General features: G+C 40.3%; 1 protein-coding gene across 1 annotated transcript in view; it reads right to left on the bottom strand.

Moving 5' to 3' along the window:
• ERBB4 (v-erb-b2 avian erythroblastic leukemia viral oncogene homolog 4) overlaps window positions 1–24,707 on the bottom strand; it is a 375,133-nt gene that overhangs the window by 77,253 nt on the left and 273,173 nt on the right. The window contains exon 20 of the mRNA XM_009996938.1: window positions 16,159–16,344. Coding sequence (XP_009995240.1) covers window positions 16,159–16,344 — 186 coding nt within the window. The remainder of the gene's footprint in view (window positions 1–16,158; window positions 16,345–24,707) is intronic.

Below are 24,707 nucleotides of genomic sequence, written 5' to 3' on the forward strand. Positions count from 1 at the left end.
TGGCTAGAGGTGTTTTTTGCTTAAGAACCAATGGCATTTCATCAGCTACTGCTTTAAAATGTAAGTGATCTTTCCCTCAACTTAATTTGTTCTGGGGCAAGCATTCAAGACTAGAAGTTGTATCTCTTCTCACTGCACACAGTCCGGATGGAGTGAAAGATTATAATTCATGAAAAGGATGAAAAACTACAAAGCAGCTTTGAAAGGTTCTGCACAAAAACTGACTACGAAATAAAACAATGGTCTGAGGTTACCTTTATTGTAACAACTCTCAGAAGACTTTGCATGTTTGACTCTCCAGTTGCAAGTCACAACCCACGCTTCTTTAGCATAATTTCTACACTGCATACGCAGGAGGCACATACTTGGCACTTATGCAAAATCCTCTGCAATGCACCTGCTTCTCATTTTGTGGATTTCCAGTTTAGATATATTAATCATATCAAGCAACAGAACATTGGACCTTACCATGAAAATAAATTTTAAAATGTGATGTATAATTCCTTTCTTTCTTTGCTGGGCAAAATACCAAGAGGCCTAACGCTTTGCTGCCAAAGTAGAAATGTGCATGTACGTGCACTTAAAAAAGAAAAAAAAAAAAAAGGTAAAAGAATGCACCAGGAAAAATACCCCACAGATTGATAAATACAGCTAATCAGAATGTAACAAGATGATATGAAGATAAGCTACATCAGCAGTTGAGCTTTCATGTGTCCATCAGGATTTCCAGGACGAAAATATAGGCAAGTGGAGCACAGAGATGGTAAATCCAATATATCTGACACGAACTGTGCACAATCTGTGCATGCTCAGATCCTCAACAACACCAGTTTGACAAACCCTGCATGTGCTGCAGCTTTGGACATGCTGCACAGTTTGCCTGCACGTAAGTGCGGGATTTCTGGGCTTCTAGAACCTGGAGATCAGCTAACTGCACAAAGCCTCAGTCTGCACAGGGTGTGAGGGCTTTAGCCCTGCCCCAAATCACAAGTGCAAGTTGCTTTGTTTCTCCAAGCAGCTTTTGATGCAATTATCACGAGTAGTCTGGCATGTTACAGCAGTGGCAAAAACTTGATATCAATGCTTTATACAAGTTAAGAGCTTTTAATATTGTATTTTCTCTCCCTTTCCTCAAATAATTGTATATTATTTTATATTTTTATGACACATCTACTCCCATAATCATAATGGGACACCATATCATGATAAAACACATAGCGAAGTCTCAATTTCTTTTAAACAAAATGTTATTGTATTAACAAGCATTAAAAGCAACTGTTACTCAAAGAAAATTGCAACAACTTGTGTCTCTGTTAAAAACATCTCCTTGATTATGTTGCAATGAAATAGGTGGCAACCAAAAGTAGCTTTAAAAGTTTTAAATTTTTGAAATGATAATATATAATCATATACAATCTTATGTCAGAATCAGATGCTATATTATTCACTTGACATACCATAGTCTATACCATAGTGTACCTTCCAGAAAACAAAGTAAAAATATGAGATGAACATATTTTAAATGAACTTGAGCTTATTTCAAGATAAAAATATGCCAAATGCATTTTTTTGCAGCTTCTTTTTGAAAGCATCATCTTAGTCACTATACAAATGTTTAAATTCTGACAACTGGCCAGCTCTGTCAGGCAAAGGGAGCTTCCTCACATGTTTTTCATTAGTACTTTAAATCCATTTTTGCAACAGCCAAGGTAAAGACTGGAAGTCAAAACAAAACCAGCTCCAAAGAAGGTCAAACAATATGCAAACCACCCTTGAGATTTTTACAGAAATGCAAATCTCCAGCTGGATTAGACAAAACCATAAGCTACTTAAAAACACCCCAAATCTCAGACACAATTCTATTCTGTAGAGAAAGTCTTTATAACTCATTTGTAGGAGACAGAGAACATAGAAAATAGGCATCATGTGGGACTGCATCTGACAAAAGGTCAAAAGTCTGCTTGCTCTACAGACTGCTTATTTATTATAATTTTCTGCAATTTCATCTTAAACTAAACGTGTTCCATGAAAACACTGGCCAACCATCACATCACTCTGTCATGATCCCTGCAGAAGAACAGTACTAAACCAAACTCTTTTCAATCAGAGGAGCAGTTCAAACCCTTATCTTAACAAAGTGAATCCTGAGTCTCCACCTAATAAGCAAGAAAGTTGGGAGGCAAGGGATTGCAGCATGTTGGAAAAAGCTGTGACCGTGTCAAAGAGTTATTTTACTCTGAAATTTTGACACAGAAGGGGAGGAAAACAAGGATGTGGGATGGGAAAGGAACCACAGCTGAGCACGAAAGATAACCACTCCTAGGTAAAAGCCTGCCTCTTTGGAAGACAACAAGTGGTGGTGGGGCTAGGCTTTACACAGAGATAAAGACTCAAACAACCCTTCCCTACTGTAAAAAAGATGAGTCTGGAGATGTAAAGGCAGGCTATTAATGCGAGAGTGAATGTTTCCTTAGCTTGCTGCTGAAGGGACAACAGTTCTCCATGAAGACAAAATAAGAATTTCCTAAAAACTGTCACCTCAAAATTAATTAAAACACAATAAGAAAGTTTCCAGTAATAAGCAATTCAAAGGTAGGCAAAGAGTAAGAAGAAATTAGTGTGATTTTACTAATGCACTAAAATGGAGTCTGTGATTTAATTAACAGAACAATGAAAGGAATATATGATGAATGAAATTAAAATAACAAGACTTAACACTCTTTGAATAAATGCACTGTTGCTCCTTAATGATCAACTTGGTAAAGTGGAAGAGCTTAAAAAAAGCTGAAGATCTCACAGTGCCTGGTTTATTACAGAAGTTCATAAGAAAAAGCTGTTTAACCTTTCACAAATCTCTAATTTAAGTTGGAATGTGCTCCTAAATAAGGCTTTACTTAATGCACAGGTACCAAATCTGATGAGTCTGTTCAGAACAGCCTAGAAGACAAATGCAACAAAGAGAAGCAATGACTACTTAAACCGAACCCAAACCAAAACCCCTCGGGTTTAGGAAGCCTATTTTGGATGTTCCAGCTCACACAGAAGCATAATTCTAGGTAAGGGTTGCCAAGAATTGAAACCTCCACGTGTAAGAGAGCACAGGGCTGTAAGCAACATTTCCACCACTGGGAACACTGATGGGGAGCAGGAAGGAGAAGGCTGGGCAACAAGAACCATTTGGCTCTGCTCACCTCATGGCCTTGCTAGTTAGAAAAGGGAGAGCAGCCTTGAAGTGCAGTAACAGCTGTGTTGCCTGGGGCACTACTAAACCCAGTAGACACTGGTGGCCCCGACAGAATCCATACAAGTATCTGCATCCAGCCCCTCTGCAGCAACAGCAAGTAACAAGACCAAGCCAGTGTTAAGGAACTAAGGGGCCTGAAATATCTTCTCAGCTGTTAAGATCTGCTTCAGAAATACAGGACTCAATTTAAAGAAGTCTGCTGGTTTGCTTTGTTTATCACTGATGATTAAAAATGCTTTCGCAATTTTCCATGGGAAAATAAAAGTGCCACAAATTAAATCCATATTTACCTCAGTTGGAGAGGCAAAGCAAAAAAACCTCACAACATAGGTAACACCAACACGGAACTGTCAAAACAATGTTTTTCTACTGTTTGTATGACTAAATTTCCTTTCTTTCTGACATTCATGATTTTAAAATGAGACACAAAAAGGATTGTTATTAGTCCTACAATTCAAGATACATAACACAATTATTAAGATTTTAGTTTTAAAAAGGCAGAACAGTACATGGGAAAGAAAGTAAAACCAGAGCAAAATTGGAAAGATTACAGAAGAGGAGGTAACAGGCTGTATTTGTAAGAAGCAGAATAGAAGAGATTTCATAGCTAATGGGAGGGAACAGGAGCTGTGGCAGACAAAACATGAGACATTATTCTATGAATACTGGTAGTCCAAAAAGATGTGTATGTCTAAATATCTCACAAGAAACAAAGAGAGTTGGAAGGAGAGGGAGATGAGAAAAGACTCTGAGGACACGGAATAAATTCCCTCTTCAATGAAATACTGCCCAGGTAGGTGAGCTCTGAACTCTAATGAAGTATTTTTAAATGCAGACAAAACCAAATGCACTGCTATTTCATTTTTTCCCTGAACCACTGGTTTTGCAAAAGAAATGCTGTGGGTCATTAGACTCCAACACAAACTAGGGCACTTATGTTTAAATGTAATAACTTCTACATTAAATAACTTTATTATGTGTGTTTTCCATCTACTGTACACATACCATGAATTACTGAGAGCAAGGCCCTAGGCAAAAGCAAAGGAGAAAGAAGCGAAAACTTCATTTTTACTTTTTTTTTTTTCCTTAGGTGAAGGAGGCTGAACACATGAGGTTGATTCTGATATGTTTACTCACAAGAAGATCATCATCACTGCATGAATAGGCTTGCTGATTTCAATGAAAACTCAGAGCAATACATTATTCAGTTCAGCTAATGGAATCTAAATCTGATTTAATTTGAATTAAGAATGAAAAAGGTGAGCAAGTGAGAAACAGAAAAACAAGAAACCATCCAAAGCACAAAACACAACTCAATCTATCTGCAGAAGCTCCAAGTTTCAGACCTGGGCTGTCTCCCAGAAAAATGTGGCAATGCTTCCTTTCATTGTTTATTCTTGCCCTGTTACTCAGCCTGAACAAATGGACTAAAAGCAACTGTGTCACCAAATGCTGCCCCTAGAAAGCAATCGTACCATTCAGTCCAAACCTGCTTCATAAACTTATTGAACTCCATCTTAAAAGTAATTCATTATTTTGCCTCTATTATTTCTACTAGAAGGTTTGAGTACCTTACCACTTAGAGTGGCTAATAAACTTCTTCTAATCTCCACTCTAAATTTACTCATAGCCAGTTAAGACTCATTCAATCTCATGCCAATGTTGTCCTTTACCTTACTGTACCTGTTTCCTCTTGGGTATTTAAACATGCTAAATTTATAGCTAACACAAAGCATACAATGCTTCACCTAGAGAGACCAAATACACCCACAGATTTAATGTCTTCTCCTATGATGAACTGACATACCACCCCAAAACCAATACCTCTGTTGCAATTTGACTTAGTTTTGGGGTACAAGCGTTTCAGTGTTATCCAACGGAGAAAAAAAAAAAAATCAACTGTGATAACAGCACATGCTGTCTCTATCAAAAGTGACCTGGCTGGTGTATTTTAGACTTAACTTTATGCGGGACTCCAAAGTTGGTATTTAAATCTGATGCGCTAAAAAAAAAAAAAATAATAAAAAAAGCAGAAAAGAGTAATCTGTGTTCCTTCCCCTTCAGAAAGACCGAATTCACTATTTGTCTTGTGTATAAGTGTCACATTTATACTTTGTGGATAGAAAGCATTGTTCAAAGGTTCCCTCCAAGCAGGGAGGTGGGAACCTAATGATCTTTAAGGTCCCTTAACCATTTCATTCTATGAGATTAACCCTAAATTTTGACAAAAACATCTGCTCTAACCTCAGAGTCCTGATACATCTCCTGGTCTTTTGATTCTGCAGTTCCTTATCTACATGAAAAATTATATTCCTGCAATCATGAGATGTGTATTTGGACTTGAATGATTTTTTTTTTTTTTTAGTTGCCTTTTCTAAAACTGTCTTCGGTTATACATGCGAAACAACCTGACAACATACCATTTCAAAAACAAACAAATAAATGTGTTTATGAAACTGTTTTTGTTTGTTTCAAACCAATTTGGTTTATTTTTTTTTTTTTTAAAGGTAGTATAAATCCTCTAATCAGCAGATATTAATGTTTTGCAGGATTTAAGGTTTAATTCATGCATTGTGAAGAATATGATCCCCTATGCTTGCTAGCATGGACAGTTAGTAAATAAAAACATAGAGGATTTTACTCTGGCACACAGACAAGGGTAAAGTTTAAGGAAGCACGAAGGTCACAAGATGAAGAAAACCAAACTACAGTGAGCATTGCTGCATACCAAGAGCTAATCTGCACAAACAGGCTAGACAGAAACAGATGGGATGTAGAAAAGCAGGAGAGTGTTGACTAATGACACCTGACTGCCAGATGACCCTGTGGATTTGAGGGCTGGTGTGGCACCTGAAATGATGCCAGCAGCTACTTGGACCTGCCTTCTTCCCTCTCACGTTTCGTTAAGCAGACTCACCTTGGTGTTCTGCACTGCACAGGAGCACACATAGGGGTCACACAACATCCCCGGGAAGTGTATTCCCTTGGCTACGCTGTCCTTCTATCTCTTATTTATTGTGGAGCTGTTGCTGGCATGTTTGTGGCTCTGGCTCAGGGGATCTCAGCTTCAGTAGATTTTCTGTGGCATGTGTCCCATTTCTGGTGATTTTACTTGACTTTGGGATGGAAGTAATGTATTAGTAAAGTAGCAGGATTTAAGGTGCTATCTTCAGATCTCATTTATGGCTTGAGATACACCTCAGAAAGGTTTTATAGAAGAATATCCAGCACCTGCCATTTTCACACTTGTTTCATGGGCACCTGTTACAGAAAGACACAGTAGGACAAGGAGGCAACGGGCTTCAGCCCACTGCTACTCCTGGCTGCCACCTGGACAGAGAAGCAGTTATAGATGGAGAGTGGACAGTTTTAGGTTTTTTAAAATACATCTGAATATGCAACACGGACATGAGCTGTTCTGCTTATAGACACCTGCTAGGTTTGATTGCATACTATGGACCACACCTGGAACAGCTTCCACTGAGCATCTCCTGTCCCTTGCAACAGGCTGCTTCTTTTTTCCTGTACAAAAGGCTGCTGGATTATGCCTGAGCATGGGGTTGCACAGGAGAACTTGGAAATCTAGCTAACTGTGAAATATAAGCTCTGTTAAAATACAAACACATCCTTTAGAGCCCCACAACCTTTTGCAAATGGCCTTGCAGAGTTTCCTGAAGATTCTCATGTATTTTCAGCACCAGGTTTTTGTGTGGCTCATGCATGCTATGGTAGTCTGGAAAAATGCGTGAGGTTCTAATTTTAAACATTTATGCCTTGGACATCAGTTTTTCTGTACTTATCCAAGCAGGATAAGCTACACTATAAAATAAAATGTTGAAAGAAGGGCATTCACTGGGGAAAAAGCATTTGAATTTATGGGTATATACGTAGAGAGAAATCCAGCTTTTGTTTCTGAACTGCAGCATCTTAAAAATAGCCAAATACATATATTTCTTGAATAATAATAATAATAAAATACTTTGAGCTGAGACATTTTATGCCAAGTCACAGTCCAGAGCAGAATTTTATGGTAGCATTATAAACCAAAAAAATATGGCCTTATAATGGAAATCCTGACAGACCCTAGTAGGTGCTCCTGTAATATCTTGAATTTGATTTAGGAGTGGTTTTCAATAACGCTTTCCCAAGCCAGTCTGCTGGGGACTGCTAGGAAAAATCTAATGCTTTCCCTCACCCCCCAGGAGCAGCTCAGTGTACTTGTAGAGAATGCTGGTACCTTCAGGCAAATCCAGCCTTCAGGGCTTTTGTAGCCTGTGCCTGTCATGTCCCCAGTATCAGAGACCCTATAAAAGTCAGTGCTAAGCGTCCCTTTCATTTAACAAAACAATAAATTGTCTATCACTGTGCCATAAACTGATCATTTCTGTGCCTTTGCAAGGCTGGCGTAATTTGTGGATGGCTGCAAAATCTGCCTCTTTGCTTTTTTTCTAACAGCCATGAACCACGGAACCATTTTAAGGAAAACTGGATTATGGGGGAGAGAGGAAGAAAAGAGGAAGGCTAAATAATCCAGGAGTCGTCAGATGAAGGCTGGAGAAAGGATGCTTACTACCCACTATAAATCTCTCTGGGTCACTGAGAAGCTGAAAGCCAACTATCAGCCCTGCTCACCAAACTGTGCAGAAATCTAACCATGCTTGTGTTAGTAGTTCTGACTTTAGCTTAGTCCTCCAGTACCTGCTCTGTCCCAGATTCCCTGTGTGTCCTTGTCTTCACCCACACCCTTCTCATTCATCCCTCTGTAAATTAAGCTGTCAGAATGCTACAAGGTTAGCCTATGCTTGTCTTCTAGACAGGCTAGTCAGTGGAGAGAGATAGTCACCTTCAAAGCTTGAGTCACTCCACCCAGCTCTAGAGCTAACAACCAAATATATATACATAAACACACTAAAGACCATAAACAACCCAAATACTATTATACTGAAGTTATTACAGCATGCAAAAGAGCCTTAGAGAATCAGAGATCAGAGCACAAAGCTGGAAGAAAGATATCTCTATAATTTCTATATATAAACCAAATCTTATATTTTTGTTCCTGTGGTTCTGATGTGATCTTCCAGATTCAAATACCCTTTCTCCCAAAACTAAAACAGCACAGGGGTTCATGCAGTCATTAGTTATTATATGTATTATGTATTAAAAACCTCAAAACCTAATGCATGATTATGAAAAACATCAGAAAATTGAGGTCCTTTACAAACCCATTAATGAGATTGAACATAAAAAGTCTGGTGTCTCCTGAGCTCTTTCAGAGCACTGAACAGGTACCAGCTAGAGGGAGCCAAGCAGCCAGGGAATGAGAAAGCAGAAATGATGACACTGAAGAAAGAGCAACAGACAACAGAGGTTGACACAAAACACTGTAAAACAAGGGGAAAGACCAAAGAAAGGCCAAAATTACAGAGAGAGAGAGAAACTGTGAATTTTGTGAGCAAACAGTCAGTTGGAGATGAAAGAAGAAAAAAAATGAAAGAAAGGAAAAAATCTTGTTCAACATTTAAGTTGACTAATTTTATCACATGTTCATTAATTTTAATGCTTTTCATAAGAAGCTTCTTCCACAGACATCTGGTTTTGATAGAAAAGATAAAGTAGCTACTAAACGAGTTCAATAGTCCAGATGAGATGACTGAAGGGGAGAAACTACTTGAAAGTCTCAATAAAGAGATACATAATTATGCAGGGAAACATGGAACACTGCGCCCACCAAAGAAACGTGCAAAGTGCAGAGATGCAGTAACTATTTTAAACAGGATCCATTTCCCTGATTTATTTGGAGAATTATTTGTAGGGACAGCAACTCACAGTCAAGGGAAGAATTACCAGGCCCTGGTCCTATGTTCCAGCATACCAACAAGGGCTGCACTCCATGTCCTCACATTCATCTGAGCTTGGCAGATGAGACACAGTGACCAAAGTTCTAACATTTACATCCTGCCCTGTTTTTGATGGAAATAAAAAACCCCACAAAACCTCACTATCTGAGATGATCAAAATAAACTTTGTTAGCATCTCACAAAAGCCCAAGACACCACAGAAGGAAAGAAATCTGTTACCTTCCACCAATCATAAGTTAGAATGCAGAATACTGCAAGACATCCTGGAATTTTGTTGTAATTATTTCTGAAGGCCTCTTCCAACCCAAACTATTCTCTGATTTAAAGTTCATGCGAACCTTTGCAACCCAGGGAGCTGCCCAGAAGGGTACCAAAAAGTCCCTGGGACAGTGGGGCAGTTCCCCTCTGAGACTTGATGGCACACCATCTTTCAGTGAGGGCCCTTCAGTGATGCCAGAAAAAGGGTTCTTCGTTTCAATCTGTCACCTGCGGATATCCAAGCTTTCCAGTAAGGTGAGAAAAAAAAGGCACGATGAATAGGAATAAGAAAATTGTACAGAGGGATTCAGAAGAGTAAAATGGTATTTCCCCCCCCTATTTTGATTTTGCTCCTCTACACGATTAGAGCCTTGTTTCAATATGGCTTTAATTTCATAGTCCTTGGTTTAGATCCTACTCTTCTATACACTGCACTTCCTAATAGAGCAGCCCCATTAGTAAACTACATTTATGCTAATGTACTTGCTTGCAGTGATAATTATCACAGCCCTTAGCCCTGGTCCTTGCCAGTGTGAGCACGTCAGGAGGAGTTGGTATAGCATTATAATTAAACAATTAGCCTTGTCATGGCAAGGAGCTCTGGGAATAGAGACATCTTGAGGCTTAAAATGTGGACAGCTGATAGATGACTGTCATTAAGCTCCTTTGTTCACTCCATGATGGAACAGTCACTGAGCTGTAGGGTAGGATGCTTTAATGAAAAAGACAGACCTTGAACCACTGCCACTATCCTCCACCTCTTCCCACCTGTCCAGCCACCCCCCTTTCCTCCCACTCTGCACAGCTTCTCTCATCCAATCTGCAGCAGAATAACAAAAGCTGTCTCTAACAAGTCATTCCTAATCCATCAAGTCTCGATGAAGGAGAAGGGCTCTTCATGTCGCAGAGCAGCCAAGGGACCTCACATGCCTCTGGTGCTCCCTGCTCAGAGTCTTTCTCATTCCATACATGAGGAGCACAGGCCAAAACACATTTAATTTGGGATGTGAGGTGAGAGCTGTACCAGCTTCTGGGTCAGCTTCTCAGTTGCATAAATCAACACAGATCCTTTGAATTTACATCCAGCTGAGAAGCACTGCCCTGGACAGTAATGAAATAGGCCTTTCTAAAGAGCCTGGCACAGAGCAAGGCTTTGGGACAGACCGCAGACAGGCACTCTCTTTGCCAAGAGAACTGCAGCAGGACACTGAGCCCTGTAACAGGAACCAGCTGAAAGGGAGATAATGGGGCAGCAGAAAGGAGCCCTGAGGAGCCTTTGCAAGTGCCTTGGGCTTGAAGGCTCCTGGAGATCCCAGCTGCAGATCTGCACTGCTGGCACAGAATCCCTAGAGAGAGCAATGATTGCAACTGTGCTGGAATAATACTCCACAGAATTGAAGAGCTGCCTCTGCTTCATTAAAATTTGAGCCCGAAGTTCCTCTCTCTTCTTCTTTCATAGTGTTTTCACTTGTTTTCCTGCAGACCTGGATAACAGATGCTGTGCAGGGATTTAGTTAAGGTAATCTGAGAATTCTTTCAGATTGAAAAAGTATAACAAGTAATCCCCTGAAATACTTGATTTTTCCTTCCGTGACATTCTACTGTATCAACCTACTTCTGCTTTACTTTGTTAGTATTCGGAGAGGTTGTGAATGAATGATTATAGTTCAGAACACAAAAGACAGGTCTGCCAGCCCCTGAGGTATACAGGACAGACCAGAAGGGGGCACTGGCTAAGACCCAGGAGAGCTGAGCTCCCCTCCACAGGCTAAGTGATAGCAGGCAAGCTGCTCTGGTTTAGGAAGCTTGTGTCTTTTCTCACACTCCTCTGCCTTGTCTTCTTTGGAGTGGGAAAAGTTAATCTGACTTTGAACACTGCTCAGCAAAATCAGTGCAGATATAACACAAATCAACAGCAACAGAATGAAACCACAATTGTACCAGAAGAAATAGTAAAACAGTAAATGGGGCTGCTTGGGATGAACTTCTATGTTGAATTTAAGAAATGTTGTATGCAAAACTACATGAACAAAAATGTATGTCTATATGCTCTTGAGAAAGAGAGCCTCAAACAGCACAGATAATTCCAACAGGACTCAGGCTAATTTTTCCCCTAGAGTTACATATGGCCTCAAATACAGGAGCCTTATAGTTAACCTCACCTAGGCAGAGTGTAATTACCTCTTTCTGACTAGAAACCTCAAGATGTTTTCTCTCTTCTTAAATTCATTTCTGTAAGAATGTCCTCAACCCCACACCTCCAAGTTGCCACGGAGTGTGCTTGGACAGCCCTTGCTGAGATAAATTACATCAAACACATTGAAATATCAATGAACACAGTATCTTTTGTTGTTGAATTGTCCTGATTTACATCTATCTGTAAGGTGCTGGCTGACAAGGACATGATTTACCTACTCAGAATTCACTTCTAGGCTAATGTGGGCCTTACAAAATTTGATTCTCAATCCATTTCTCAAGTATTCAACACTATGGATCTTCACAAAGTGTTATTCCATCCTTCTGAACCTTATAGCCACCACAGTTGTTACTCCTGCTCCCACTCAAGATACTTCCTAGACATGTGAGCATAGTTTACTGCATAACTGGACATTAAACTCCACATAAAATTGCTGAGCTGAACTCAGAGCTAAAAGATTAAACATTCAGTCTCTAAGTGAGACGCTACACACAGAAGCAAGACACAAGGAGATGCCGTATATATCTGCAAAGCAGAAGGGAAGAACCCCCTCAGACACAGCTGCTGTCTAATAACCATGTTTTATGCAGAATGCTTGGGGGCTACTCTATTTTTATAACTTACATCCATAAAATAAGAAGCTAAAGCTTCTGGAAAGAGAACACAATTACCCAACAATGATATAACAGTCAGAATAAATTAAACACAATCTGTATAAGCAAAAAGAAAAAAGCATCAAAGCATGTTTTTTTTTTTCAATTAGCAGTAGATAATACTTAATAACTGCCCTATCGTCAACCTTCAGAAATGTTCTCCAGAGCCATATGCAGGTTGGCAACCAGGCATGGTGCCTAACTAGTTTTTGCATCTAGTTGTACAGAAGCAGACATATGGAAATGAACAGCCTGGCAGAACAAGTGAACTCTGAAGCAATGACTTCGATAAATAAATGCCTGCACATTGGCAGATGGAGAAAAGCGCAGTAGGGAGGAACTGTATTGCAGCAGCAACTTGATTTTAAACCATTTGTAAAAATCAGCCTGAACTTCAGAATCCAAGCATTTCCAATTCCTTCACTTCTCTTCTTGTTGGGGAAAAATCTCAACATAATAAGAGGGAAGGTGAAGGAAGAAAGATGTATCTAACAAAAGACACCAGAGGCTGCTTCAGGGAACTAAGAATAGGACCGGGAAGTCACTGCTCACTTTGCCTCTTATTACATTGCTAATCACATTCAATAGCTTTCAGAAAGACACAACCAATCATTCCCAAAAGTCCAGAAAAACAAGATGTGGAGAGACATTCTCAAGCCTTAAATGTGAGCACAATGGATACAGGTACATGAAATGCACAGACCCTTCCTGCAGTGAACGGAGACTTGTGCTTGATGCTATAGCCAACTTCTGCATTCATTCCTCTGGAGACCAGTCTGTTTGTAGGCAAATTGAATCTTTCCTATTTCAAGGTTGCAGACTGATTCCTAGTCACCGTTAAATGTGACAGATGAGTGGAAAACAAGTATTACTACTCCCCTGCTGCTAGCAGGGAACCAGCACGTTTATTCTACTTTTTTTTGGGATAAGGCGATTACTTGTCTGATGATCTCAAAGACTTCTCTTCCTACCAGTTATGAAGCATTTTCTCGAGTACGTTCCCTAACACAAATTAACATTAGAGTCTAAGAGATAGTAAAGAAATAGGATTTCATGTATCCCATCACAATGCAATATAGAAAATTCTGTGCAGCACTGGCATTATCCATACACTGTGCTGTGCACAGCCCCGTATCTCTGCCTCTAGCCTCTCTTCACTGATAGCCTCTCCTATATAACAAATATGTATCTTCAGGCATAGATGTAATCTGATGGGGAAGGTTTTCTAAACACACGTCATTCCAGGTCTCCAAAGACAAGAATAAAATAAAGAATTAAAGGGACATTTTAATAATTTGGGATGACCTTCCACCCTAGGATTGCACCATACTGGCATGGTATGCAAGTAGTCAGTGCCTGCGATCATCTTCTCCACTGTGGCTTGTTAGCCACCCTCTACTAAATACCACTGACATGCATGCAAAAACAGCAAACGGCAAGAACTTTTCAGATGCATACTGATTCTCTCCATGCCCAATACTAACCACTGCTGTCAAAACAAGAGAAGGGGAAGAGACACATGAATAAACCAAGGAGAAAATAAACCAGACAGATGGTAATGGCCCAGAGTTAGCTGGTCAGCCTGATGTACCAAGTGCTGTGCTTTTCAAAGAAAACAGTCGGTCCCTTGCTGCTGTCTCCTTTGTGGGTAGCCAAGTGGATGAGCTTCAAGGCTTCAATGTGAAGCCACGGTAAAATTAACTTCAAGATTTTTGTGATGCAAATTAAGATTAATTAAACTCAACTTCAATAAATGAACAAAACTTCACTAAACTTCCCCTTGATAATAGGCCACCCTTTGTTACAAAGAAACATTTTCACTTTCTGACACTTTATCAGTTCATACTACATGTATGACCTATTTTCTTTGCACTGCTTGGTTACACACCATCTCAGAATTCAGATATCTGTAGTACCTCATCTTCTCCTCCCACATCACACAGCAATCAAGAAAACCAGCAGACAATGATGTTCAAAGTACTGTACCTAAATCCAACCCCCACCTTATGCTGAAACCATTCACAGTGGAAATCCGTTTAGAACCCGCTTCATTTTGGTACCATGGGAAAACCAGGGTCTGCTTTCCAAAGACCCTTCTGTGCATCTGTCAGCTCTGTAAGCCTCTACTATGGATCAGGCTATTTGCTTTACTAAATCAGCTGCCCACAATGAAGTCCATGGCAAAGTAAGTACAGCTTTTATTCCAATGAGTCAATGGCTATATGCATGCACAAAGTGAAAATGAAGGTGGATTGCCTTTTCACACATGCCACTGTGGAAATGTTTTGTAACAAATAATAACAGCCTCTATCAATCAAGACTGGAGAACAGATGGAAAAGAGGTTGTGTTGAGAGAAAGGACTCAAACAGAAATACATATTCTCTCCCCCACCTTCCCTGCTCGGGTAACAGCCGAAACTCTTGCAAATCTTCAGATACAGGCAATCACCATCAGTGTCTTCCAATATTCTATGCCACTCTGGCTACTTTATCACCAATGCACAGCAGAATCACAGACACTAACACACCTACAAAACACTGCAACACCAGAGTGTGGGTTTGGGATTCCCCTCACCCCTTTTCTGGATCAATCCCTTTACCCAGCATTACGGACATTTCACCTGTTTTCACATTCAGGAAAGTTTGACAACAGATCTGATCCTGTAAAGACAATACTCCCTATTAGTGATGAAATTCAAACTTCTCTTCTCCTTGAACTCTTCTCAGGGCTAGCTGAATTTCTGTTTTATTACTTTTGTGAGAAAGCATTTTCTAATCAAGTTTTTTAAAACGTAAATATTTACTTGATGTCTGTTCTTTGGTCCAGCAAAACAATTGCTCAACCTCCAGATTTCTCTCCAGTGTTAAAAGCGGAACATTGCAACTTAAATTAAGATTTTGTAATACATGTTGCAGCTAATTTCCTCAAGGCTGCAGATTTAAGTTAAGAGGGCAGTTTGTGGCACACATTTGTATGTAACAAGCATTTTCACCAAAATAATCTAAAACTTTAAATAAATTCTAAATAAAATGTTGGTTCCAAATTTTCATGCATAATAACATCATTGTACATAATCCTGGTTGCAAGAGACTTTAAAACGGATAACACTGTCAACCTGCAACCCCAGATCTTGTTACTTCTTGCAACTGATAATCAATAACTTGGTCTTATTACAACACTGAAAAACTAAACATACCTAAAATATAGGTAAAACATTGTGCAAACACTCAAACACTGTGCATTGTTACATTAGGGATGCATTTATGGCCTATACTCTCTTCCCTCTCTGTGGCAGTGCAGCCTGTATCTGATGGATAATGGCTTCACTCTTGTTCCCTAAACCCCAGAGGAAGGCAGAGAGCATTTCACCATGGCAAGCAAAGCAGGAGTCAGCCCTTGAGATTTCCCATTCTGCAGAGAGGAGCAATTTTACCCTCCAGCCTCAGCTGTTGTGATAAGTATTAAACACAGCAAAACCACTGTGGTTCCCAAACCAGTAACATGAAGTAAATATGTATCTTCTTGGCAGACAACTGATGGCATTTCAGAATTAAACTGACAATGCATATTCAGAAAGGTTGAAAACTACAACCTGGTGAAATCCCTATCAATGAAGAGTGAACAGCAGAAAAGGTTGAAAATCATTCTCTGGCCTCATATGTCACATAAGGGGCTTCTTCCCCCATTTCCTGCCCCCATCCTCTCCAAAAGACTCCCCATCAACACCAAGTTAGAAAAACACTTTGGTATGAATATTAACATTCTCTAACAGTCTAAGCAGCTAAAATAGGGTGTACTTCAAGAACTACCTAACCTTCTTGAAAACAAAACCATGCCTAGTAAAAAAACACAGTCAAAAACCAAACAATTTTGTTGGTATCTTTTTTGCATGGCATATTTTTCAGTTAGTCATGACAATGACAAAAAAAGAACAGTTAACAACATACCTTAGCTATTTGAACACACCAGTTCAGCAGAAGCTGGGAGCCAATATTATCCTTATGCTCATGAACATAATCCAACAGGCAGCCATGAGGCATCAGCTGAGTGACCAGCTGAATGGTTGGGCTTAAGCAGACACCCAGGAGTCTCACCAGGTGGGGGTGGTCCATGCTGGCCATGATAAGAGCTTCCTGTAACAAAAAAAAAGATTATCCAGTTACTCCAGTCTGCTTAAAGACATTATGCATAGAAAATTTTTAGGCCTCATTTGGCAAGGTATTTGATTAAGCTGTGCTAAAATGCCTTACTTGGATCAGAGATTTTATGTTTAGCATTTTACAGGCTTAAACACATAATATTTATATTTTGATTGAAGCTTTCCCAAAGTTCAACCTTTAATGTGTTAAAAATTAGGAGTGTTAGTGTGGGCTTTTCAAACATTTTTGATGCTCCCAAGTTTTACTGAAAGTCAGCAGGTTTGTTATGCTACTAACTCCACAACTGCTGTACATCAATAGCCTCAACCAGTGGTGGAGACGGCTCAGCAGTAGCCCAGCTGCAGTGGCAGTCTTGCCTGACTCCTGATGGTGCCACAAGCAGACCACTACACAAAGCAGCAGCTTTGCAAATCTGAGCCTCTTAGCTAAGCTCCTAATTCTTCTGAAGTCCTCCACCAATAGATCTTGTGAGAGTTTAGGTTTTTTTCCATGTATCAGCTTCCCACACAACAAACAGGAGATAATATTCCTTTCTTCCTCCTATACTTTATGTTTTCTAGATGATAAGTTTTCAGAGTTTTTAACTTAACTAGCTAGGCTGTCCAATACCAAGAACCAGAAGGACTTAATCTTGGCTACACTGTTCAGCCCAAAAGTTAGCATCACTTACAAGTGGCACCAGAGCTCCTGACAAAAAACCCTACATATCTGTTCCTAGAGGTAATGTTGCTATTGCCAGAAACTGGCATTCAAAAAAGGTAGGCAGACAGCTTTTCTCTTTCATTGACTAAGCTGAGTCCTCTATTTCAAGACCACTTCATCATGGCAATGGAATAATGAAGTGTGGGATCACACTGTGGCTTTGTTAACCTATTTTGGTTCTCTTTCTTTCTCCAAAACCTATATGACATCCTTCTGACAACTTAAAGAACAACAGTGATAATCGTGCCAAAGAAAGACAGAAAAAAAGGATGAGAAAAAGTTGGCATCACAGGAACATAGCATGTACCCCCTCCCAACTAATTAAAGTTTCTTTTCCCTTCCCTATATTAAGGAAAAAAAAAAAAAAAAAAAAAAAAGTCCTGGCAAGTAGGCTGAGTTTGTATTAAAGGAAATTGCTCATCATAGTACAAAGAATATTTGAAACCAAATTGCAGAGTATTTGCATAATAGTTCTCGCTCTTTCTTTCCTCTCTTCTTTTTTTTTTTTTTTTATTGAAAGGAAAAGATTAGCAAGACACTAATTGTAGGGTCCCCCCAAAAAAGAAAAGAGCAGATGGCTTCTATTGGGGGGAGTAACATCTTCCTTTTTGTTTTTTTTCCTAAACATATGTGAAGAAATAAAATAAATAAATGAATAAATAGGGGCTATCTGATAGGATGATCGGAGAAGGAGCTCTGAGGAAGATTCCAATGTAAGAAATTACAAAAAGACTCTTAATTCAAGTAGTTTTTCTCACAATTCAATTACTATAGTTCTCATTCAACTGGTATGCATGGGGTCTCCCTTAAACAATTTTAGCCTCTCTTCTGCTGTCACTAGAAAATGTCACTGAAGGCCACCAGAATAAATACCTGTTGACAGGTATAAATACCCAGTTTCAGAGTGCAAAATTACTCTGCTTCATTTTGTCTGTGCCCCATTTTTCTCCTGCAGAGGCATCAGGAGATACTACTTGTTGCCCTCCTCCTCTCTGAGTAAAGGTAAGAGCTTCTCCAGGAACTTAGAGTGGGAGTACTTTTCTTTATATATTGAGGACCGATTAGAACATCGACGATACATTGTTTTTGTTTACCAAGGGACCAGCTGGCAAGCTTTGAAGCATGTGCTCCACTAGTCTCCAGCTACTTGCCATTTACAAGTCTAGAGTCCAAAGGAAAGACACTTCTGTACAATAATAAAAGCAAGCAGTGACATTCACTTCATTGCTGTGTTATGGAAAAGCACATATCCTTTCAGCAGTTTTGGGCAATGGTTCCAGAAAAAAAAAAAATAAAAATGTTGTTAATAAAATATTATGGACTGCTCTGTAATGAATTGAGACACACAACAGAGAGCAGGGAAACCTTCATTATAGATTTAAGTCTCTAATGGATACTAATTTAGAATGAATCTCGGTTTCACATAGTTACTCTCATTAGCAAAAGTATTGTTATCTCTATTGAACTAGCATCTACAGGAGAACTAAATTTGGGTTGCATCTATCTGGCACAGCATAAACACAAAGTGAAAGAGATTGCAATTGTTCTGCTAGAGCCTCATTAGACAAAACAGGTAAACAGCAACATTAAAACATTGTAAGTTAGTAGCATTTTTAAAATCTGTTCAGCAAATAGAGCCCCCATTTTCAAATCTGTTTGGACACAAAAGACCCTACAGCTACAACCTCCATGGTACTCAGGCACTCTGCAGCCTGGTTCCCAGTTACATTTTCTAAAGCACTTGATCAGGTAAGGCACCTAAACTCACAGAGTCGGCTGTCTGACACTGCCATCTTTCAGAACCAGCCTCTGCAGTATCCCACCTTTTGGTAGCCTTATGTCTGCAGATCTTGTCACTGTACTCAACGTTTACACAAATTATTTTAAAATTGCCCCAACTCTAATTTAATGGAAAGAAACGGAAGTATAGAAAAGCAGAACCTGCTATCCTCCACAGACACATAGGAGATCTACAGCTGAAGTGGGAATTGAGCCCCAGAACACTTTATCTTTCAAAAATTTTTTTTGAAGGTTGACATAAAAAAGGGGAGGAGGGGAGAGAAATTATTACGGTACAGCGCTTTATCTTTCACCCAGGAGTCAGATTATGTAACATCATGAACTCATATTGGCATCTGAGAAATGGTGACAGTTTTGAGAGGCTCCTACGGGACATCAGACACCTTCCTCCACCTATCTGCAGGAGCAAGAAACATTATCACAAGCGTAACTCCCCATCCAAACCAGCTATCTTCCTGGAGTTTGTTTATGCTGATGTCTGCTCAGGTATTAATTATCACAGCAATGCATGGCAACCACACTCAGGACAGCTATAGGCCAGCTAGCTTAGACACAGGTAGCAATTGTGGATCTCACCTTGCTCTCATCTAGTTGAAGATGTCCCTGCTCATTTCAGGGGGTGATCTAAATCACCTTTAAAGGACCCTTCCAACACATACTATTCTCTGATGCTATGATCTTTCCTCTCTCCTGAGCCTTTTGAAAGTGGTTGAATTATTGCCCCATTAAGCTCAACCCCTGCGATTTATATACCCAACTCTATGTTAAACAATCATAGTCAATAAATAGGATTAATGTTATTTTCATGCTTTACACTGATCCATCTGTCATGTGCATTTAGTAACACAATAGCATAGCCAAGAAGGGTGACTTTGTAGGTCCCACTGAGGTGTCACCAGACCTTTGTCTCTAGTTTCTGTCAGCACAGCTATGTCAATAGGGGTCTGAGAAGGTGCAATTGCTAATCCACAGTGAGATGCCAGAAGAAGCCCTCAGAGCACCTGCCAGACTGCCAAAATATGCTTAGGCAGGTGAAGTTTATTTAAGGCACAGAAGTTGGCTGTCACTGTATCGCTCAGTTACATCCAGGCTAAAAACATTTGTCAACAAAGATTATGAAGGGAACTAGCTGGTCACTTCTCACAGGCAAATTAGGTCTCCTTCATTCCCTAGATAGCTTTGGACAACCCACTTAAAATTGTTTCCTGATCTATCCATACTCTACAGTTGTGTTCAAAATGTTTTAGTATGACAGCTGCTTCTGAAAAGTAACTCAAAATCAAACTAAAGCAGGATTTTCATTTCAGCCTTCTAAGGTCAGCAAGAAGAAACAATACTCAAGATTGTGAGAAGAAAGAGTTTGCACAGGCCTCCAAGTAACACCTACAACACATCTTATGATATTTAACTTCCCCCTTTCCTGCTTTGTTGTGTAATTGCTAACAATTAGAACTGATAACTGAACACAAATGCTAGCCAGCATGCTGGTCCCTGAAGAGCATGCTTCTGTTTCTCTGACCATTTAGTTTTAAACCAGTGGACTCAGCAAGCTGGATGTGCCACTAGCGGTAAAACAATGCCATACCTCTGCCCAGGATGGTCCAGGACACAACTCTCTTCCAGCACACACCCTCATTAATTAGAACATCAGTTGAGTACATGATCAATCATCCCTGGCCAGACTGTCCCTGAGATGCTAGGAATGACACACATGTAGCTCCTGTGACCCCTGTGGTTCTGGAACGGGGTAGAGCTGACAGTATGCCATCACCCTTCAGGTCCAAAACAATGCTCTAAAGGAAATCTGAACCTCTGAATCAGTCAAGAGACCTTCCCACAGCTGCTAACAGAAGCTCTGAAACATGATAACAGGTTGTGTCATTAACAGTCCTGTACAGTGTGGGTGGTCCTGGCACCTTTTAATGTAATGCTCAATAACCTCATATTGTTGCTGAGGAAGGACTTCACCTAACAAGAGAATTAGTATTTGAAGCAATATTTATTATGCCCTTATATCAGATTTAAGTCTCTGGCTGAAGGGAAAAGATACTCTTTCCTGAGAAGTATCATGGAACTGCCCAATTCAGCAAGCACAAGGTAAATTTACTGCTCCAGATGAACACACGCATCTGATAAAGACTTCAGCCAAGCAGGGACAAAGCAAAAATCTCTGGTTTCCTAATCTTCTGCTTTCCTAACTGTTCTCACCATAAAATGCCTTCAACAAAACAACGCTAAAGCAGCCAGAAAAGAACAATCCACCTGTTTTTCCTAATAATTGTCAAGTAAATAAATGTACTTAAAAGCTGACTTCATACTGTGCTGTGCATTTTTCTGAAAGCACAAGCTGTGCTCTGTTAACGAGAGACATACTACAGTGAATACACTGCTTTTTACATTAATTCCACAATGCTTTCAATGGCTAGGGCAAACACCTGTCTGGAATGCCTGCCTGACCTGCTTCTGGGCAGACACAATTACAGCCCAACATCTTTCCAATGCCTTTTGTTTTTCTGCTAGGTCTTACAATTTTTTTAGGTTATAGCCAACTTAGGTACAGAGGTACTTAAGCTAAGAGATAGCACATCAAACTAACAACAGCCATGCCTGGGTTTAATGTACAATCATGATACCCACTGTCATATTTCCCCTGAACTTCCTATGCAAGAAACTGTTTTCCATTTCTTTAAAGCATTGCTACACTTTCATCCCCTGGGCTGCAATTTTTCACCACTTAGGCAGATACTCTTGGGAAAGCTGGTGTTGAAACATCTCAGCCATTTCTGAGAATAAAAAGAGAGACGCAGCTATAGGGACCAACAAAGGACACCAGAGTCCCACAGCAGGACAGGAGCGGCATAAACTGCCACAGACGCTTTTCCAGGAACTGTTTTACAGTCATTAGGAGCAGACACATTTAACAGGCCACTTTCAGGCAAAAGTCTTATCTGGGGCTTGGCAGCAGCTTCTAAGATTAATTGTACTGCTGCATAGCACAGTGAACAGAACTTCTGCTGCGAAGGCAGGTTCAAACCTGGGGTTCCTACCACAGGACTGAGCTACTTTAGCTTGGCCCATGTGAGTACAGCAGCATATCCCACATTTTCTGATGAAGCAGGTTTCTGGCACTGTACCTTCCTGAGAGATGGTGACAACACCTAGATCACGTACAACCATTTCTCTCAACTTCTCACTAGAGAAACAGGACTCAGAAGCAAAGAAGAAAAGGTATTTTTAAGATGAACTGGAAATACAAAGCAAGATGAATACTTACAGTACATACAGTTTCATCACTGGCTGCTGCATAGAAGTGTAACAGTGCACATTCAAGTCTAAATCCTATACTCACATGAGCAAACACTTGTTCTTTGTGGAAACAGTGAGTTTGGCTGGCATAGCGTGATATAGTAAGAGCTGTAAATCAAGAGCCCATTATTTAGGAAGTCTAAAGTGCTGTTAGCTAGACTTTCGCACTAACCACCGTCTCCTTGAAATTGCCCCCATGCTTGTTTTGCTATAGGAAGCCATGTTCAGGACGTGAACAGGGAAGATAACACTATGAGTCCTTTTAATATGTGTTTTCTCAGCTTCTAAAACTAAAGAGACATCTGGCTTCAAATGGGTGGCTTTTGACATTGTGGACACGTAAGAGGTTTGAGCATCTTTTTAGTTCAGTTTCCAATGAGAAGCTTGACTAAAGCTCCCTTGGGTACAAAGCAATATCACTGCACACTTAGACTGGAGTATGAGCGTGCTACACCATTAAATGGTGAGATTGACTTCTTCCTTCAGAAAGGTCTGAAAGTCCAGCTGCCAGTTGCACCACTACACCAAACATTTTTTAGGAGAGAAACTAAGAGTGAAAAAAACCCCACAAAACAAAAGCCACACACCGTGGTCTATCATGCACAAGTGTGATGGAAACAGGGCATCAGCTAAGTACTGCTCACCTGGCCAGACTAGTGCCCTTGGGGCAGTGGGTCCTATTCATGCAGGAATAAATACCTTCATCCAGTTCTAGAAGCAAACCTGGATTAGTGTGTATTTTAGAGAAAATTAAAATAAAATTAAAAAGCAGTACTGCGGTCCTTGGCCTACAAACAAGGAGGACATGGGCAACCATGCTGACTCAAACAGGACTCAAGCACTTCCAAGTTAAGCAGATGCTGAAGTGTTTGAAGGAGTAGGAGACACATTTTGTAGAACCCACATACCATATGTTTCTTACTTCACCCTGCTGACTCTGTACCAAAGTTAGGTCTCCAAAATCATCAGAGCCTGTGTCAGACAGCTGAGCAGGAATCTCAGGTCTAAAGTTATAGACCTCTAGTACACAACAAGCTAACTGAAGATTATTTGTCAAACATACAGTCAGGGAGCAACTCCCACCGGCCTTCCTGTGAACCTTGCCTGAAAACATCGATTCTAGTGATTACATTTTCAGTTTGCTTCTAACCATAAATGGCCAAGAGTTCAGGACCTCAGCAACCAGAAACATTTCCAGTGACAGCAGTCAAAAGAATTAACAGTGGGTTTCAGACTGGCCACCCCCCCATTGCAGATTGGGAGTAAGCAGTTGATAAGCATGCACATCTCTTTGTAACGATAACGTATCATTTTGACAAATGTTTTTCTTACAGTTTGTGACATGCACCATTATTTTGCAATAGTCTGTCAAAAGCGATTTGTTTCTTGCTATTTTGATGAAACTAGCAAAAATGCTTGAAGTTTTAAATGTACAGTCTAACAAAGCAATCATTTCAGCATTATTTGAACAGGAGGAAAAACAGACCTTACCACTGACCAGTTTATAAACATTTTCAGCTATAGCTGCCCATTTTTTTCAGAAGCAGGGAGTTATTTCTTTGATTTTTTATTTAAGATGGGTGATGGCAAGGTCTCAAGAACTAGTGATAGAGGAAAAAAAAAAAACCTATCAAGTTCTGACGTCTTTCTGAAGTGACTTACAGCACTGCTTTGAAATTTTCTGGTATCACTGAAAAGCTCGATCACACACTCAAATCACACACTCAAAGCTCCTTCCTCCTACAGGATCAATTTAAAGGGACTGCATTGCATTGAAACCTAATTTCATCAAGTGTGCCATCAACATTAAGAGCTGTTTTAATCTAAGACACACTCTATCCATAACCCAGGTATTCATCTCTCACAACTGAGAATTCAAATAGACCACACATCTCCACGTCTCCCTCATCTGTATTCAGTGGCATCAGAGCGTCACGCTCAGGACACAAGTACTGAAAATGGATGGTGATATTTAAACAAAAAAAGGTTTCACTGCACTGCTTGCTTCACTGTTAGATTATTATTAATTTTTTTGACCAAGCTGGCACCAACAAACCACAAAATCATCAAAAGTTACTACACACTTCCTGGGGTGCAGTGCTTTCTTCCTTTCAACATGACTCTGGCCAGCCAGCGTCTTCTGAGTTTCCTCAGTTCTTTTTCCACCCTTTTCACCTCTGCTTTCCTTATTTTACCACCCTGTTGGCCTACTCATCTCCCAAAGAGAAAGCTAAAAACCTCATAACAAAAATGCTTGAGAGAAAACCAGTGCCACACCACCACACACCCCAAATCCTACCTGCAAGGTCTCTCCCAGCTGCTGCGGGGCAGAGCTCTGCCCTGAGCTCCACCTGCCATGGCAGAACCTCCACCTTGGCCACCTCCTCCCCCCTGGTCCTTCTCCAGACCCCACCCAGCTCTCAGACACCCCTGGAAGGGCAGGAGCTGGGAGCAGGGGTTGCAGGCAGGGCTGTGGTGTCAAGGTGCCGCAGGAGGCTCCTGTGAAGGGGCTGAGCTGCCCCGAACCG

The sequence above is a fragment of the Chaetura pelagica genome, unplaced genomic scaffold, assembly GCF_000747805.2.
Source record: "Chaetura pelagica isolate M959 unplaced genomic scaffold, ChaPel_1.0 scaffold300, whole genome shotgun sequence".
Classification (NCBI taxonomy): domain Eukaryota; kingdom Metazoa; phylum Chordata; class Aves; order Apodiformes; family Apodidae; genus Chaetura; species Chaetura pelagica.